Here is a 17,670-nt window from a genome sequence, read left to right on the forward strand (position 1 = left end):
CATCATGTTTACTACATATCTTGTTGACATCGTTGCGAGAAATGAACTGTTTATCCCTCTTGGAAGTCTCAAGAAGCGACAATATATTGGTGAATATTGATCGATCTAAGTCTGTAGAGGTATTGATATTGATATTGGCATTGCTTTCCATCGATGTTTTCCGTTGTTAACGAATGATGCTGCACTGTGTTGACAGAGTTACTACAGTACAGCACGTACTGTACTGTACAGTGCATAAGTGCACCGCACATTGTACAGTAGTACTGTACACTGTGGGCCATTCACGCGTTTTACAGTACAGTACTGTATAGTTGACGTCCTGTGAGATGACTCGCAACGGTATTCAATTCGTTGATAGTAACTGGTGTATTCAGCCATCATATTTACTACATATCTTGTTAACATCGTTGCGAGAAAAGAACTGTTTATCCCTCTTGGAAGTCTCAAGAAGCGGCAATATATGGGTGAATGTTGATCGATCTAAGTCTGTAGACGTATTGATATTGATATTGGCATTGCTTTCCATTGATGTTTTCCGTTGTTGACGAATGATGCTGCACTGCGTTGACAGAGTTACTACAGTACAGCAAGTACAGTACAGTGCATGAGTGCACTGCACATTGTACTGTACAGTAGTACTGTACACTGTGGGTCATTCACGCGTTGTAGTTGACGTCTTGTGAGATGACTCAATGGTATTCAATTCGTTGATAGTAACTGGTGTATTCAGTCATCATGTTTACTACATATCTTGTTGACATCGTTGCGAGAAATGAACTATTTATCCCTCTTGGAAGTCTCAAGAAGCGACAATATATTTGTGAATATTGATCGATCTAGGTCTGTAGAGGTATTTTAGTAGTTCATGGCCTATAAGGGACTCTACAAGCTGCTCCTCATTTATGAAAAGTGATTTTTTTTGTCGGAAACTGCCTGTTGGAGTACAGCAATGTTGGTTATATGCTGAGCTGAGCTGTTTCATCACTTTCTCATTACGCATTGATGCTGCGCTATACTATACACTGTACTGTGTGCGGTGAACTCAGTGTGTACAGTACTCTATGTACAGTAGAGCAGAAGTGCAAAAGGAAATATCATATTTGCCAATAATCTTGTATTGAACACCTACATAAACAGCTTGCATCAACGAGATTTTAGCAGACAGCAGCACTGTAGGCCACTCGTAAACAGTTGATCAAGCTGCCAATTCTAACTATAGCAAGAAATTTCATCCAGTAGGAATTTTGCGAATGACTAGTGGTGATCGCAGCGGTAAATTAACCATAGGTTTAAAATGATATCGCAACTGTTTACATTCAGTCGTCTTAGTTTAAAGGAGAAGCTATTTGGTCCACATAGTTACACTAAGTTTTACACACCAATTGTATCAAAATTACGTGGATTATCAACGATCTCCCTTGAATCGTTAAAATATCGTTTTATTTGGCATGGTGGAGTTGAAATTGATTTACAACGAGTCGATAATCACCTTCTCAAGCCGGCTAATTTCGATTCAGCTATAGCAGGTTCGCCCTCGAATTAGGCTTTACTCATGACTACTAACAACCGGTAACATCATAGTCAAAATGCCGTTATAACTAACATGTACCAATGTACTGTACGTTAAATAAATTAAATCAATTACTGAATCATACAGTATACAACGTATTCGTATAATTATGGCTGTACACCAATCCTAGCATATGATAACTCAATTTTATGAATCTAGCATAAATTTTGAGTATAGTCAGTGTAACAACTGTATCGTTCTATCTATTACACGCTACTACAGCTTCCAATTACATTGAATTTTAAAAGGCAGAACTTGAGAAATTCTTAATACAGTAGATAAATAATACCAAAATCCAATCACAGACTTGAACCTAATTCATTAGTGGTGTGGTTACTTGACTAGACATCATATGAATGTAATCGACTTTGAGCTTGAAAGTAGTCTACTATAGCTCTCCGTTTTGGTATCAAAATCGATATTCAACGTCAATTTACTCTACTTTCAGTTATATCATCAATATTGACTATAAACATGCGTACTCACTCACTACAGAGGCAGTGAAAGAATGCAGAAATCTAGGCAAAAGAACCGTCTGGTTGAAGGTACCAATACAATCTTGCAATTTAATAGCTGTTGCTGCTAAGCATGGCTTTCAGTTTCATCATGCAAAAGGAGACACTGCTATGATGAATTGTTGGCTTCCTGATGATATTGAGTGCAAAGTACCACTATTTGGAACTCATAAAGTTGGTGTCTGCGGTAAGACTACAATCGTTGCACTAATCATGATTGAGTAAATTAACTTCTTTTTCCGTTAATATTGTCGACGAATTGACTGTTGTGCCTGTTGCATAATATAAACTACAACAGTTTGACCTAGCTGAACAATCATCTTCCCAATCATGACCTAATGAATGTAATCCAATTTGTAGAATGTCGAATAGTTCAAGTGTTAGCCTCTTCAATAATTAATTAATTAATTAATTATACGCGCAACCAGTGCTTTATAGCTCTAGCTCTGCATTTACGTTACTGTACTGTACTATGCAGTACAATCATGATAATTCGACCTGGCTGAGCAATGATCGTCTAACGCGCAACTTGATAATGCAACTAAACTAATGTAAGGTCAAATAGTCGGGTAGTTAACCTTTTCAATAATTATAAATTAATTGCCATACAACTTCAACTATGAAATTCACTGTGATGTGCTAACAGTTGCAATCAAAAACTAAACAACAAAATAATTATCCCGTCGGTAGCAATAATTTTGTACGCACCTGACGACGTTATCATACAGGTGGACAGACATTAACGCTCTTCCGTTGTTGTTTGCACCATGTATATATATGACACCGCAATACAGTACCACTTAACGTAACATAATCATTTTATTAAAAGGGGAATAGATTTCCGCTGTAGGAGTAAATTGAAAAGTTTGGTACAATATCTCTGTCAGCAAAGTGACACGTTATGGTGCCAGTAGTCTAGTACACTTTATCAGTAATGTATATATATAAAAATCTTAAGATTAACTTTCTTTATTCCATTTTAGGAGTTGTAGTAGACGAAAGTACTAAAAAGGTATTGGCTATTCAAGAGAGAATCATGAAGGTTTGTCAGTCATAAAAATAATAATCCATATATTAGAAATATAGTACAATCAAGCTGGATTGCAACTATATTTATCATTTATACACATATTTCAGATAAGAAAATGGAAATTCCCTGGCGGCCACGCAGATCACGGAGAAGACTTTCGTAAGTATTAAAAATCACTAATCTTTAAGTGATAGATACTGTAAAACCAGAATATCTAAATTAATAATCCAATACGTCATATATAATGTACTTATCTTAATTGATAATACAAGTTTACTTTTTCAGACTATTGTACTCCAACCTATAAATACTGCTATACGTCAGCATTATACTACTTTACTAGGATTATATTTGCTGGCTACTATTAGTGAAATACAAACACAATACTTTTCGTTATTTAGGAGAAACAGCAATCAGAGAAGTTTATGAAGAGACTGGCATTCAAGCAGGTACAGTAATTTAATAGCTAAATGACTATAATTATCTATCGGTTGATATGCGTATTCAATATATTAATTTGCTACTCACAGAAGAACTTTTATGCCAGAATATAGATCAGTTTTAGCTTTTCGGCATCAGCATCATTTGCCATATTTTTTCGATCAATCTGATATATATGTGATTTGCCGATTGTCTCCTATCACATACGATATAAACATATGCACGGACGAATTATCTCACTGTGAATGGCTTCCTCTGTCAGAGTTGGCTTCCGATGAAGACGCTAATCCGTTAACAAAGTGCATATCACGATTGATCTTAAGTGGATTCGAAAAAGGATTTGATCATATTGATATAACTTTTGATGAAATGCCATCTATCTATGAAGGGATAACTTATAAGCTTTACCACAGATAGCTTTAAATATCTGTCAAAGTTATATATATTTTGAAAATTTATATAAACATCATTGTATAGATGATGTATTTTAAATCTGTGAGTGGAACATAATATTTTATAATATACCTATTTCATGAAATACTGCCTTTATTCCATCTGTTGAAATACTAGATAGAGGTCTACAATTTTACAGTATTTGCTTCGCCATAAATAAAATAAAGGAACATAATAACGAACTATTTAAATTTCTTGGCGCTGTGGAATATTACTACTTTATAGCATATAGTACTATCTCACTTTGGCCAAGATTGCGTCTAATCACAAGCATAGCCAAATGGTAATTTTTTCTTGCAATAGGGAAGCTTGCTTCATGTACCAGTCACTATTTACGAATCTTTGTTCTACATATCTATTAAATTTAGAAGTTTCTCTGCGACAATTTAATATTCCACTGACTTACAACGCCCTCACTTCATAGGTAATACATGATTTAATGTAATAGTAAATAGTACAATTCGCATACAGAGAAATCATGATTAAATGACGTTCAAGACACAATTCATTGCATATTTATTAGTGTACATACTGTAGAATGCACCAAGCACCACTGTCCATCTCGTGAATCGTAGAATAAACCAATGGATAATAACAGACTTATGTCCTTAACGATTACTAGTGTCAACAAAATGTAAGTTTACTTTTAATCTTAACATGACTATCCTATCCGTAAATTAAATAAAATCACTAATCTGTATCCACTACATCAGCAATTATATGTTAAGCTTATGAATCTGCTAGACCTTGTTTCAAAGAAGCTAACTAGATCTACAGATGTTACGAAATTCGGTAGAACTATCACTGAAATTTTGGAGAAAAAATATTCCGATATCTTAAATGTACATTATGTGACTTGCAGTTTCACACACAAGATATTGTGGGCTATTTGTTAAAACAAGGCAAAGCTTACCACATGACCTTATTGAGTTAAATTTCAGAATAATTTCACGTCATTTATAAAAATGGACAACAATTAATACTGTTGATAATTAATAACAATATTTATAAAAAAGAATCTGTTTTGAGAGGAACAATCATGGGTGTATTTGTGCGCTATCTCATTAATCTTCCGATAATGTAAAACCAATATTAATATTTTCAAATCCATTGGTTTACAATTATTTCAATTATGTTTGACGTGTACATAAATACATACGACATTATATTGTAAATAATATCTGTAGACTGTCGTAAATAATAAAATGACTATTCATTTATGGAATAATGGCTGCACGGCTCGGATAAACGAAGTATTGAATACATCTTCAGAGAATCTTGCTGCAGCAGATTCTCGAGCTCTTAGCCTGAGATCCATTCGTTCTTTGGTGGACATTTCAAATATTTCTTTCATTGCCGTTGCATACTGTTCTTCGTTTTCTGCTAATAAACCTGTTGGCTGGCCTTGCCAGTCTTTTACAATGTCCATTTTTGGACCACCACTATTATGAGCTAAAGTGACAGCTCCAGCTGCCATGCATTCAACTACACCGATACCGAAATGTTCATTCCACATTGTGTGCAATCCAATAGTTGCATTTGATAGACGTTCCTGTAACTTTTCAAATGATACGTTTAACTCAAATTTTACGTAATCAACAATTTTCAATTCATCGCACAACACTTTTAATTTATTGACACGAGCTAAATCTTCATCATTCCGACAGCTCCCGATTAAAATTAATCCATAACGCTTCTTTTCTTCTTGGGATAAAGCTTGTAAAAATCTATGAAAGGATCTAATTTGCAACGGGTGATCTTTCTCAGGGCGAAATTGAGCTATAGATACAATCGTCAATTGTTGTTTATCATTGACTTCAGGAAATTCTGTAATTGGAAATTGTTGAAAAGTTTTTGTATCACATGGCGGATAAACTACAGAGGTTGACAAAGGCTTTTTCCATAGTGCTAGTATGTGATTTTTTGTCCAGCTTGAATTGACCATAATTACATGCGCACTGCTACCAACTAAGCCATACAATAAGGCAAAGATGTAATAATATAATATTTTGATACTACTTAATAATTTACTGTTGGATATAAATGAGGCATTATTAAACCCAGGCCTTCTGCTACTGACCACACTTAACATGTCAACACTTATTGTTGGATAATGGACATAACAGCCGATACTGCAGCACCCAATGTAGCGAAACAACGGTAAAGTAAAAGCATAGCCCATGCTATCGATATAGATATCGGGAACACAAAGACGTAAAGCTTCCCAGCCAAGTAATATAGAACCTAGCGATTGCCCTAATAATGTGAAAAACGGATAAGATGATGCTTCTACTAACTGTCGCTTTCGTAGAAACTTAAACTCTACATCTCTTTTCAAGTTAATATTAAAACGTTGCTTGACTTTACGTAGAATATCTTGGGGTTTTGCATCGCAATCTCCGCTGTATACGACACAATGAGCGCCTGGATATACCTCCTGTATAGCCCGAATAGCGCACCACAATACACGTTCACCGCCACCTCCAGCATTACAGTAAGGATGAAAGAATCCAACGATTACTTTGGCGTCAATATTATTCTTTAATTGATTTCTCTTCCTAGTTGCCCATCTACGAAGGTATAGTACTAGCATGAGTAGGACTGCCAACACAGCCAATATTATGGTCCAACTCATTAATATCACGTCCATAGTAGCGAGTACAGTATTTGGAAATCTTCTTGCACAGTCGAATCTACTGTTTTACTAGTTTAGCTAACAAATTAGGATTCAATCGATGCTATTCTATCAGTTCTACAACAGAGGACGAAAACAGGTTGACTTATTAATTCATTAATTATCTACGGTATATTCCACCTCTATCGTCATAATGATGATGCAACGAGGCATCATCAACAGCAAGCAAAAGCTACCAACGATGGATGACGATTTGAAGGTCGTGAACTTAAAATCGATCTACAGTAAATTCTTTGTAGAGAAAATATAATTTCTTGACGTTAAGCAATCTCCAAATGTACAGAACAACCAAGAAAAGTGCTCCAAAAATGCAATTCTACCGCTTCAAAATGAGAGCGTGGACGCCTCCAAGTTCAAGTTTTAGAATGGGTACAATCGTAGCTTGGAGATGTTTTTTAATACGAGTACTGTATCTGCAGTTGTATTCTTCAGGACGTTCAGTATAGACTGCACTACAGCACAATACTTGTACACACAAAGTAATCTGTGCAAAAATAATGTCACTAGAGCTACAGTGCGTTCTTGTTTGCTGGTTAATGCGATCATACTGACTGGATTTTTCCCCAAGAATACAGTGCAAACAAATTTCGAACGGAGTACTAACTACTGTATACTACAGTATACAGTACTGTACCGTTTTTCGAATTGGTTTTTGACAGATGCGCAGTACTGTACGGCACGAGTAGTTTACTATAGTTTATTACTATGGAGTCGATGATGGACTACGTGAGTCGAAAGAGAGTGCTAGCAAAACGGTAGACGCCGATTATTTTACTGGTCATTTCAACTGTATCGCATGTCTGTCATGATGAACTATCGTATCGGCAATTGATATCTAAATTCAATCCGCTGCTAAGTTGATTTTCGGCTGCTGACTACCTTGTCCATGTTTACTCTATGCATATTTAAGAATATTTGATTATTGTTATTATCATCATTATTACTAGTAGCCTCCATAACTAGCCACATTACTGTAGAGTGTACAGTACAATGTACAGTACATTAAGGTCTACAACGGTACATTATACTGTACCAGGTACACTACAGTACGCTACGGTCATGATGCTAAAGCGTCCAGCACTGTATAGTGTGCTGTATAGACACCTGAACGTCTCAGAACATTGCTGTTTGCGATATTCAAACCTCCAGAACATGATCTTACTGCAATACAACATTTGGAAATAAGTTTGGACACATCTTTCATACAGAAGTAAATAAGACCAGACTTTCCGGGCGGCCTATACACACACGTCCAGCACTGTACAGTATAGTGTACTGTATAGACACCTGAACGTCTCAGAACATTGCTGTTTGCGATATTCAAATCTCCAGAACATGATCTTACTGCATACCAAATTTGCAAAGAAAGTTTGGACCCATCTTTCATACAGAAGTAAATAAGACCAGACTTTCCGGGCGTCCAGACTTTCCGGGCGCCCTGTACAGTGTACAGTACAGATTATACAGTACTGTACTGTACGATAAGGTGAAGCCGATAAGCTACGGTTCAAGAGTCCAATACGTTGTCGTGAGCACTCATGAATTTACAGTTGGTAGGGAGACCGATATCATGGCATGGCTTGGTAGTTTAGTTAATGGTGGTTATTATTCGATATCGTTGAAGATAGGATGCGATAGTCTGTGTACATTAGCATGTACAATATAATCAGACCGATTCGTTAATATTAGCAAGAATTGTAAAGGAATAGATTGGAAAAAATCTTGAAAATATCTATTCTAAATTTCATATCTACAAGATAACGCCATCGATTACAATCGCGACGTCGTCAATCTGTTTTATATCAATCTTTTCACTTTAAAGTGTTAGATAGCATAATCAAGCACAATATAGTGATAGTCCACCAAGATGAGTTACTCCAAAGGTAATCGATCCTCCAATCGACTGAACAAATCAATCATACCATGCAAATATTTCTCTTCTGGAATGACATGTATGTATGGAGATCAGTGCCAATTTTATCACGATAAATCGCTACTTAAAAGCCAATCCAGTAAAGCATCCCCAACTGGTAAGTCATCAACAACTTTCAAGTGTATCGATTTCATGTGTATCTAACTACTAACAGTAAAATTCTAACTGAATGATGAAGTAAGGTGTAAGAGTACACTTTGGAAGCTATGGATAGGTTTAATATGCGATCCTTTCTGACCTCTTTCATAATGTAAATCATATCTTGTGTATTACCAAGTAGCGTTTTCATCAGGCGGGGCTATACAGTGTACTGTATGTTATGTAGATATATATATATATACAGCATGGACTACTGTACTATCAATATGGCTTACTGTATATTTATTTTACTCTCCATTCTTTCCATGATTACTATTGACGCTATCGCTTCAATTAATATCATCCTATTACAAATATCCTCAAGCCAATGCACATTATTTTATCATCTATTACTTTAGAGTAGAGTGTAGTTTTTTGGAATCTATTTTACCGTAATGCGTGCACAATTCTGTCAGTCAATAAAACTTTGCTTGGTATACAAGGTGTTGTCATTTTTTTTTTCTCACTGATACCTTTTTTTATCAGCCTGCATACAAGTATAAAGAGCCAATGTCGTCAATGAAATATATATTAATTATACAATGTTAAGCTTTCTTTTCATTCAGTCAATAGTAATAAATAAATTAAAAACATAGAGAGATAGTATATCCTCCCTCTTTCAGTTAAAACACTCGTTAGAAAGGTATTCTATTCCTATGGATACTATATGTACGGGTACACCACTCCTTAACCAATAGTATGCGATTGGTTACTTATTGCCGTTGTCCAAGTGTTGCACTTGATCCTAATTTTGGGGACTCTTTTTTCTTGTTTACGTTATCACCCCACACCACTTAACTTTAGTAAAGAGTTCTAGCTCGATACTGGACAGTACTACAGCTTTTTATTTTAGCGATCGAGTTTTGGCAACGGTTACTTTGTCCCTGATCTAAAAAACAACAGCTGTACCATTTCAATGGGAATAAACTATGAATCTAAACCTAGCACATTAATGCGGCATACGTTAACGCTGGATGTATACAGGATTGCGTAAAACTTGACTAAAGGAATCTACTTCACGTCCGTATACATTTGCTATTGAACAGTGAGAATGGTCCTAATATCAATTTTGCCTACTGTACTAGCATGGTGCAATTTTGACCTAATTGGGATATTTCGCCAACTCTTTGAGCATAACTTACCATTTCTTGTAAACAATTTTGACGTGCCTTCAAAAATAAATCTTTTCAGTGTTGCTATGTAAACACCCTTATTCAGTTACCTTCTACAGTAAAATACAGTACAATAATCTATAATCACTGTTATCATAGTCACTGGGTCAGAATAACTTCGGTTACCGGTTTCTATCGTATTATGACTAATGACATTGTAAACTTAATAACTAATTATTATCATAGTATATAATCACTAACTGTGTTAGGGTTTAGGACTAACGATATTGTAAACTGGAAAAGTGACATTTCAACTGAGTAATACTGAATATAAATAATGCCAATAAAGATTATTGCTGTACACACACTATGTACAATAGTAGCAAAATGGTTTGTTATTTCCTGCACTGGAATGACTGGATAGACCACTCAAATGTTACTCGATTGCTACACAGTCTACAACAATTTTAGTTATTTACTAGCTATGTACTGTATTGTACTGTACAAATACAAGATGGATGATAATATCTAAAGATAACTTTTCGGCATAATCATTATGGTACCTTCCATGTTGTACATTGAACCAGTAGTGCTAAAAATAGACTGTTAAATGAATTTTACAATCTAGTCCGCGGACAAGTGATGTATGATCGTAGGCTACTGTACCATAGTATGAATTACTTATAAGAAATCCATCACATATTTACTAGTCCACGACCGTAGTCTATCCGTGAACAGTTAACATAGCTAACATGACTGTGCTACTGTAAATCAACGGCATTATTCGCCAACATGACGAATGCAGCAATAGACCTGTAGATGCCTAATAATACTTAATCATAACTAATGTAATGTATATTAAAAAAATCCATGCTTGTTAAACGAGCAGGTAATGGGCTTGCAAATTACAAAGTTGTACTATGTCGGCCTTTTGTTGATGTGCTTTGCTTTAAACACTTTGCACCTGATTGTATGTTTTCACTAAACTTATTGCTTCAAGTTGCACTTGGCAACTCTAGACATTTCCTACAGTAAACATGGAGCATATGATTTCACAGTTAGCTAGCTCCTGCATAGTGCCTGTGCCAATTTACAATTCAAAACATGACAACTTCAGCGTAAAAATTTCAATCTTTGCCCTTAACTTAAGAACATAGCGCCTAGACGACCATTTTTGCCGATAGGAAGTCACGGTTATCGTAGTGGCAAAATTTGAAAACCCATGCGTTAGAGATGCCCATAGGGATAGAAGATGAAATGCCAACTACTGTATGTACAGTACAGTGGAATATTAGCATAAAGACATTTTTCGCCGATAGGAGGTCATAATTAATCGTAGTGGCAAAATTTGAAAACCTACGCGATAGAAATGCCAATAGGGACAGAAGATGAAATGCCAACTACTGTACGTACAGTGGAACATTAGCTTACAGACCCTTTTCGCCGATAGTTAATCGTAGTGGTAAAACTTGAAGACCTACGCGATAGAAATGCCCATAGGGATAGCAGATGAAATGCCAACTACTGTACGTACAGTGGAACATTAGCTTACAGACCCTTTTCGCCGATAGTTAATCGTAGTGGTAAAACTTAAAGACCTACGCGATAGAAATGCCCATAGGGATAGAAGATGAAATGCCAACCGCTATACTCCACAGTGGAACATTAGTTTACAGTACTATCGTATGTTGTAGGATAGGCCACAAGTCCACAGTACACTATACCCAGTAGGCAGACGTGCGCTAAAACAGAAGTCAAACTGTCCACTAATCATTGAGGAAAGCCAGTGATAATCGTATAAAATCTCTACTTGCATGCTAGATCATTTTAATTAATTTCTAGTGGCACGTTTATCAAGAATTTTGAATACGTTATAAGATACTCTCGCTCTGCTTGGGAAAAGAGTGTACAAATAGAAAAGTCGAGTGAAAATCGTCATCATCTCTAGGTGCAAGCTAGACTACTTCGTATTTTACTCCTAGCTTGTGGCGCATTTATCAAGAACTTTGAATACGTTAAAATACCCTTGCTCTGGTTATGAAAAGAGTGTGCAAGTAGAAAAGTCGAGTAAAAATCGTCATCATCTCTAGGTGCAAGCTAGACCACTTCGTATTTTACTCCTAGCTTGTGGCGCATTTATCAAGAACTTGGAATACGTTAAAATACCCTTGCTCTGGTTGTGAAAAGAGTGTGCAAGTAGAAAAATAGAGTGAAAACCATAAAAATCTCTAGGTGCTAGCTAGACCATGCCTATTTACTTCTAACTTGTGGCGCGTTTATTAACAACTTTGAATACGTTAACATACCCTTGCTGTGGTTGGGAAAAGAGTGTGCAAGTTGAAGTACTGTAGACAATTTATTCATTGTATTTGGAAGATACAAATTGACTCCTAGACGTTCTACTGTCGATATACTATACTATATAACTGCCTATAATAAAATAGGAATAAAACGAGATTTACAACGGGAAAAGATGAATCAGCGTACTGGTATGGATTCAATAATGACAATCAATTGCTTTATTATGGAAGAACACCATTATACTGTAGGGGCTATAATTGTAGCTTTGAAGAAGGCCTCTCTTTCAATGAAATAATGCAGTAGTTGGCCTAATATCTATTTGCCAATGATAGTAGTACCGTATTTTAAATCACTAAGCCACTATTGCTAACCAATACTGACCAATCTTCTATCATCAACACGATTTGAAGGATGTTATTGAGACCTTTTGCTAACGTCAATCATAGAATCTTTAATCTAATTTTTCTATCATTCAAATTTTAGGTAAAGAAACCCAAAATGCTTACCATAATCCACTCACGGTATAGATTATACACTCATATACAGTAGGAAAGATGTCTTACAAATAATTAGCTTATATGACTAACCCTTTGTTATAGAGATATACATATAGATATTAGACAGTCATACCAAAAGAACTGTCTTACAATTACTACCATAACCGTTGTTGATACGAATAGAGACTAGCTGATACAGTAGTAATTAATTAATTTGCAATTGAATACACCAATCTGTCTTGATATTTAGTCACGGCGTAATGAAAACTCTGCTACTCAGAGTGGATATCATGGATTTCCGACTACCAATTTTACTAGCAATTCCACTGGCATTAGTCGTACGTAGAAGTAGTCTACCTTGCTTGTTGCTATCTTTCGTTTATTTCGTAGGACGCAAGTAGATAGAGATATTTCACAAGTGGTTCTTTACTGATTACATCAAGACTATTTATTGTTTACTTACTTACGATCGCCATCGTCTGAATAAACTATAGCAACCGAAGAAGGATCGCCCCCACTAGTTGATCTGATGTCCTCCTTTAGCCTATCCAATGTACAATCACGAAATGTGTGTTTTTCCTACTTTCATAAATTTGTAAAAGCATGCTAGTTGTTACTTTATACCATTAATACATTGTCATGATGAAATAGTAGTAAATATTTGCTGTTGTAAACTTACACTATTTACCTTATAGAACTATAATCCTAACGCCGAAGAATTTATCCCCGGTATAACCAACAATAAACCACCACGTCAAGATAACAGAAGTGGTTATAGCCAGGCTAATACTATGGCCTCGTCAAATTATAACAAGTTATCTCCTAGGCATAAGAATAATTCTGTACCTGCTGGATTAAATCGATCGCACTCGACGCCCAGTCATCAAAGCTTAACAACAAATCCCAGTTATGATAATTTTCATAGGCAATTACCTCCTACAGAAAACTCTAAAAAACCGCCTGGAAAATCAAATCGCCGCCCTCAATTTACTAATAAAGTAGAAGGTCGTCAGGTATACCCGTACTTTTACTGATTCTATAGTATAAACGTAAGATATATAACTGCTGAATATTATCTTAGTGAACCATATCTATCCTAGTTCTTTAGCAGGCAACAGATGGCGCCTCATTCTGGCCAAGAGGGCAATAAAAAACCAACCAAACATTACTTCATGAATCATAATTTTAAGCAAGAATTACTTGTTCAGAGATTATTGAGATTGGCAGAAGTCAATCCGGATGAGTTCGGTAAGATTACGTAATAAAATTTTGTAATAGCTACTTGTTTTTACAGTTCTTTGATAAACGTATAGAGAGAGTATTGATCAGTTTCATGATGTAAGGTATCCCGTCTTAAAGATATTAATAGCTGGCAATTCGTTATGAATCGAAATAAAACTGTCAAACGTTATCATTTTTAGGATTACCTCGCGAAGTCAAGCACTATAATTCGTTGTATCCACTGGAAATGAATCAGCAAGATGGGATATCTTCCAATTTTGGATATAGAACTATTTGCTTCAAAGCTATTAATTCTCACAATGGTCAAACCTATCTACTGCGGCGTGTTATTGGTAGTGTATAACAACAATAATAATGACTTTACCATTCATGCATGGATTATTCGTTTATTGCTTACTTTTAAAATTATTTAACAATGTAGGCTTCCGCGCATCACAATCGACATCATTGGAAGTTATTAATAAATGGAAGAAAATTAAACATAGCGGAATCGTACAACTTCATGAAGTATTTACCACCAAAGCTTTCGGAGATAATTGTAATTTGTAAATTTTACGTATTTAATTTGAATAGTAATTTCGATATCACCTGTTAATCTAATATATTATTATCGTTGATTTAAAAATAATCACCCAGCACTGATTGCTATATACGATTACTATCCTGCAAATGAAACCATGCAATCGCATTATTTTGATACTACAAAGCAATCATATACTATTGGTGAAGACGGTGTACTTAGAGCTGATGTAAATATGGCCCGAAATAACATTGAATTCCTTGATGAAAATATTATTTGGAAATATGTAATCCAGTTAACTTCAGCATTACGACTAATCCATGTTGCTGGCTTAGCATGCCAAATTTTAAACGTTACTAAAGTTTTAGTTGCAAGTCGCTCCAGGTAAGAAAAAATCTCGACTGCTTTGAAAGTCTGTATTTTCTTATTATTTACATCATTCATACGCGTAATTCGACGCTTTCCTTTAACAAGTATTTTACATTCGCATCTTATTCTCTCTATTGATTTAGACTAAGAATTAATGGCGTAGGCATTTTAGACATTTTAGGGAACGACAGCCTAAACCGAAGTGCAATTGCTTCACGTCAGGTAAACAATAAAAATCTTATACACCATTAACTTTGCAATTCAATCACTACTGATTTTACGTATTGCAGATGACAGATTTAACATCACTCGGTCGACTCTTGTTAGCACTCGCTTGCCGCTCCCTGGCAGCATTAGACCCAGAAAATTATTCACAATCGTTAGACTTTGTGGCTAATAACTATTCTTCCGATTTAAGAGATTTAATATTGTAATGATGACTTAAAAGCAACGATAATCTGTAGTCATTTTTCAGTGCTTAATTAAGTTAATTCCATCAATTGAGCGACTCTTTTCTATCTATTAGTGGTCTGTTGACTTGCCAACAGCATATGCCACAAGTTGTACACAAAATCAAGAGCGTTAACGACGTAATGCCTTTGATTGGGGCACGATTTTATACCCATATTAATGACCTCTATTTTGAAAATGATATCTTGGAGGTTGAACTGGAGAATGTAATTACACGTATTTTTTCTTATTAATATTGATTTAGTTAATTTTAACTTGATGCATCATTGTGTATTAATCTAAATCCCATTACAGGAACTTGAGAATGATCGCTTAGTAAGACTTCTCCTCAAATTAGGAATTGTTAACGACAGGCCCGAGTAAGATACAGTATTACGCTTTAGTGAATTATTAATAGTGTCATATACTCGTCTATATAAGATGTATACTTCAATTTTTCCCTTGCTGAGTATACTACATTTAATATCATTTATATTGTGTTCACTTTTATTAGATTTTTTCTAGATGGCGATTGGTCGGAAACTGGAGATAGATATTTACTAAAACTGTTTAGAGATTATATATTCCATCAAGTTAAGCAAGATGGATCGCCTTGGATTGATATGGCTCATATGATTCAATGCTTGAACAAGGTGATTTTCATCGGCACTAATTCCAGTATAAAGATTTCTTTATTGCTCACAATTGAAAATTATTCTTTCTACATTAATAGCTGGATGTTGGTAGCCAGGATCGAATATGTTTGTCATCGCGTGATGAAAAATCAGTCTTAGTGGTTAGTTATAAAGATCTTAGAGACTGTTTCGAAAGAACAATCAATGAAGTGTTTGTAGCTGCAGGTATTAAGAACCCTGCTAGAGGATAATGAGACTTGAAAGCGAGTAAGCTATTTGCCCTACACGATTAATAATTGGCTTGTCCTCATCGAATAGTGACTGTATTGACATAACATGAAAAATTTTAGTCAAATTAGTGCTTATCATTGCGTAAATATTGGCAATGAAATCAACCCGAAAAGCAAAGCATCTTACGTATTTCTTAATAAATTCATTTACGTTAAATTTTTGGTATGAGTTTGATGATATTGTTACTAGATCACACTATGCTTGAACTACAGCTCAGTCGTATTGTAAACAATTATAGATTACGTTATAAGTCGCATTTTCGATTATCGTTCTGAAGAGAAAACTGACTCAATTTATATTGCTTTTCTCTGGAAGTATAAAGCTCATTTTTTACCCGATATCGAACGTTAAAAAATTTTCAGCTTCATCGTACTCTGTCTACGTCAAATTTCTTATTAAATTGCCACTTACGATATTAATTGTAATCGCTATATACATACATGGTGTAATATTGAAGAATATATGTGAAAGCACTGATGCTTCTTGAATGATGGAGGCTTGAAACGAATATGTTAGCACTGTAATTTATTATCCGTTCGATTATGTCCGTTAAAGGATAGGAATAGCTTAACAAAGTGTTATTTGTTAAAAAAGATTTTATCGCTTTAAAAATATTCTATTGTTAAAATATACTGCATTGAATTCGAATTTTTCGCCCTAAAATTTCAATACATGTTCCAAACAACGTGAATATTAAATAAAGGCACAAACTTGTATCGAATTATCTCTCTTTCTGTATAAGTGTGATGTCCATGTAAGCTATATTGAGGAGAAAGGGTTAAATTTTGCTGTATGTAGGCCGGACTTTAGGTATTTTTTATAAATCTTATTTAATGGCCTACTAATAAATTGCTAAAATATACTGATCATAACGCATTATTTATGTTATTGTCGAAGTTATTAATGTTAATCATTTTGATCGCTCATACAAATATCATCAGTAGAACTCTTATTATAGCAAACGTAACATAAACTGCATTATACAGTAATTCCGTTTTGAACAGTCTTATAATGATCTTGATAATTTAATGCCTTTTGTAAACTAACAGCAAATCAGGCAAAATTAAGTATACTGAAATAAGGTTGTTAGCCAATAGATAGTGTATGCTTTCATTTTCGCACTGAGCGAGAAAAAATAGCCGAGTATATCTGATATAGAGTATCAATATGCCAGTATAGCACGTAACATTATTTTGCTACAATAACTTTGAAAATTTCACCACGTAAATCTAGAATCGCGTACATTTACAAACTTCGGGATGAAATCATGCCAAGGTAATTCTGCAGTTTACGAGTGTCAGTTGGCAATATACAGATTAAGGTACTAGCATATGAAGTCAGGCAATACAAAGTTTATTTATTGTCGAATAAATGTACATTTACGTAATGTGATGATCAGATTAATAAATACGCCTAATGTGTATTGATAGTGAAATCAAATCTTTATTGATCATTAAGATTAAAGCAAATATTAAGCT

At 34.9% G+C, this 17,670-nt stretch overlaps 3 protein-coding genes across 3 annotated transcripts; 2 read left to right on the forward strand and 1 right to left on the reverse strand.

Annotated features, from left to right (window-relative positions):
• Positions 1-1,294: 1,294 nt before the first annotated feature.
• Positions 1,295-3,973, forward strand: TRIADDRAFT_56328 (uncharacterized protein; the record flags this gene model as incomplete). Its single annotated transcript, XM_002112344.1, has 6 exons — positions 1,295-1,526; positions 2,066-2,272; positions 3,069-3,127; positions 3,223-3,274; positions 3,517-3,564; positions 3,819-3,973. 6 exons carry the CDS (start codon positions 1,295-1,297, stop codon positions 3,971-3,973), a joined length of 753 nt encoding a protein of 250 aa, XP_002112380.1.
• A 1,249-nt stretch (positions 3,974-5,222) lies between these two features.
• TRIADDRAFT_50291 (uncharacterized protein) lies at positions 5,223-6,602 on the reverse strand (the record flags this gene model as incomplete). The annotated part of the gene is made up of 1 exon (XM_002112768.1): positions 5,223-6,602. One exon carries the CDS (start codon positions 6,600-6,602, stop codon positions 5,223-5,225), a length of 1,380 nt encoding a protein of 459 aa, XP_002112804.1.
• Positions 6,603-13,803: 7,201 nt separating this feature from the next.
• Positions 13,804-16,152, forward strand: TRIADDRAFT_24936 (uncharacterized protein; the record flags this gene model as incomplete). The annotated part of the gene is made up of 10 exons (XM_002112345.1): positions 13,804-13,933; positions 14,107-14,262; positions 14,349-14,465; positions 14,564-14,831; positions 14,960-15,038; positions 15,107-15,246; positions 15,343-15,493; positions 15,582-15,646; positions 15,781-15,919; positions 16,000-16,152. 10 exons carry the CDS (start codon positions 13,804-13,806, stop codon positions 16,150-16,152), a joined length of 1,398 nt encoding a protein of 465 aa, XP_002112381.1.
• Positions 16,153-17,670: the final 1,518 nt, after the last annotated feature.

Source organism: Trichoplax adhaerens, genomic scaffold (assembly GCF_000150275.1).
Source record: "Trichoplax adhaerens TRIADscaffold_5 genomic scaffold, whole genome shotgun sequence".
Taxonomy (NCBI): domain Eukaryota; kingdom Metazoa; phylum Placozoa; class Uniplacotomia; order Trichoplacea; family Trichoplacidae; genus Trichoplax; species Trichoplax adhaerens.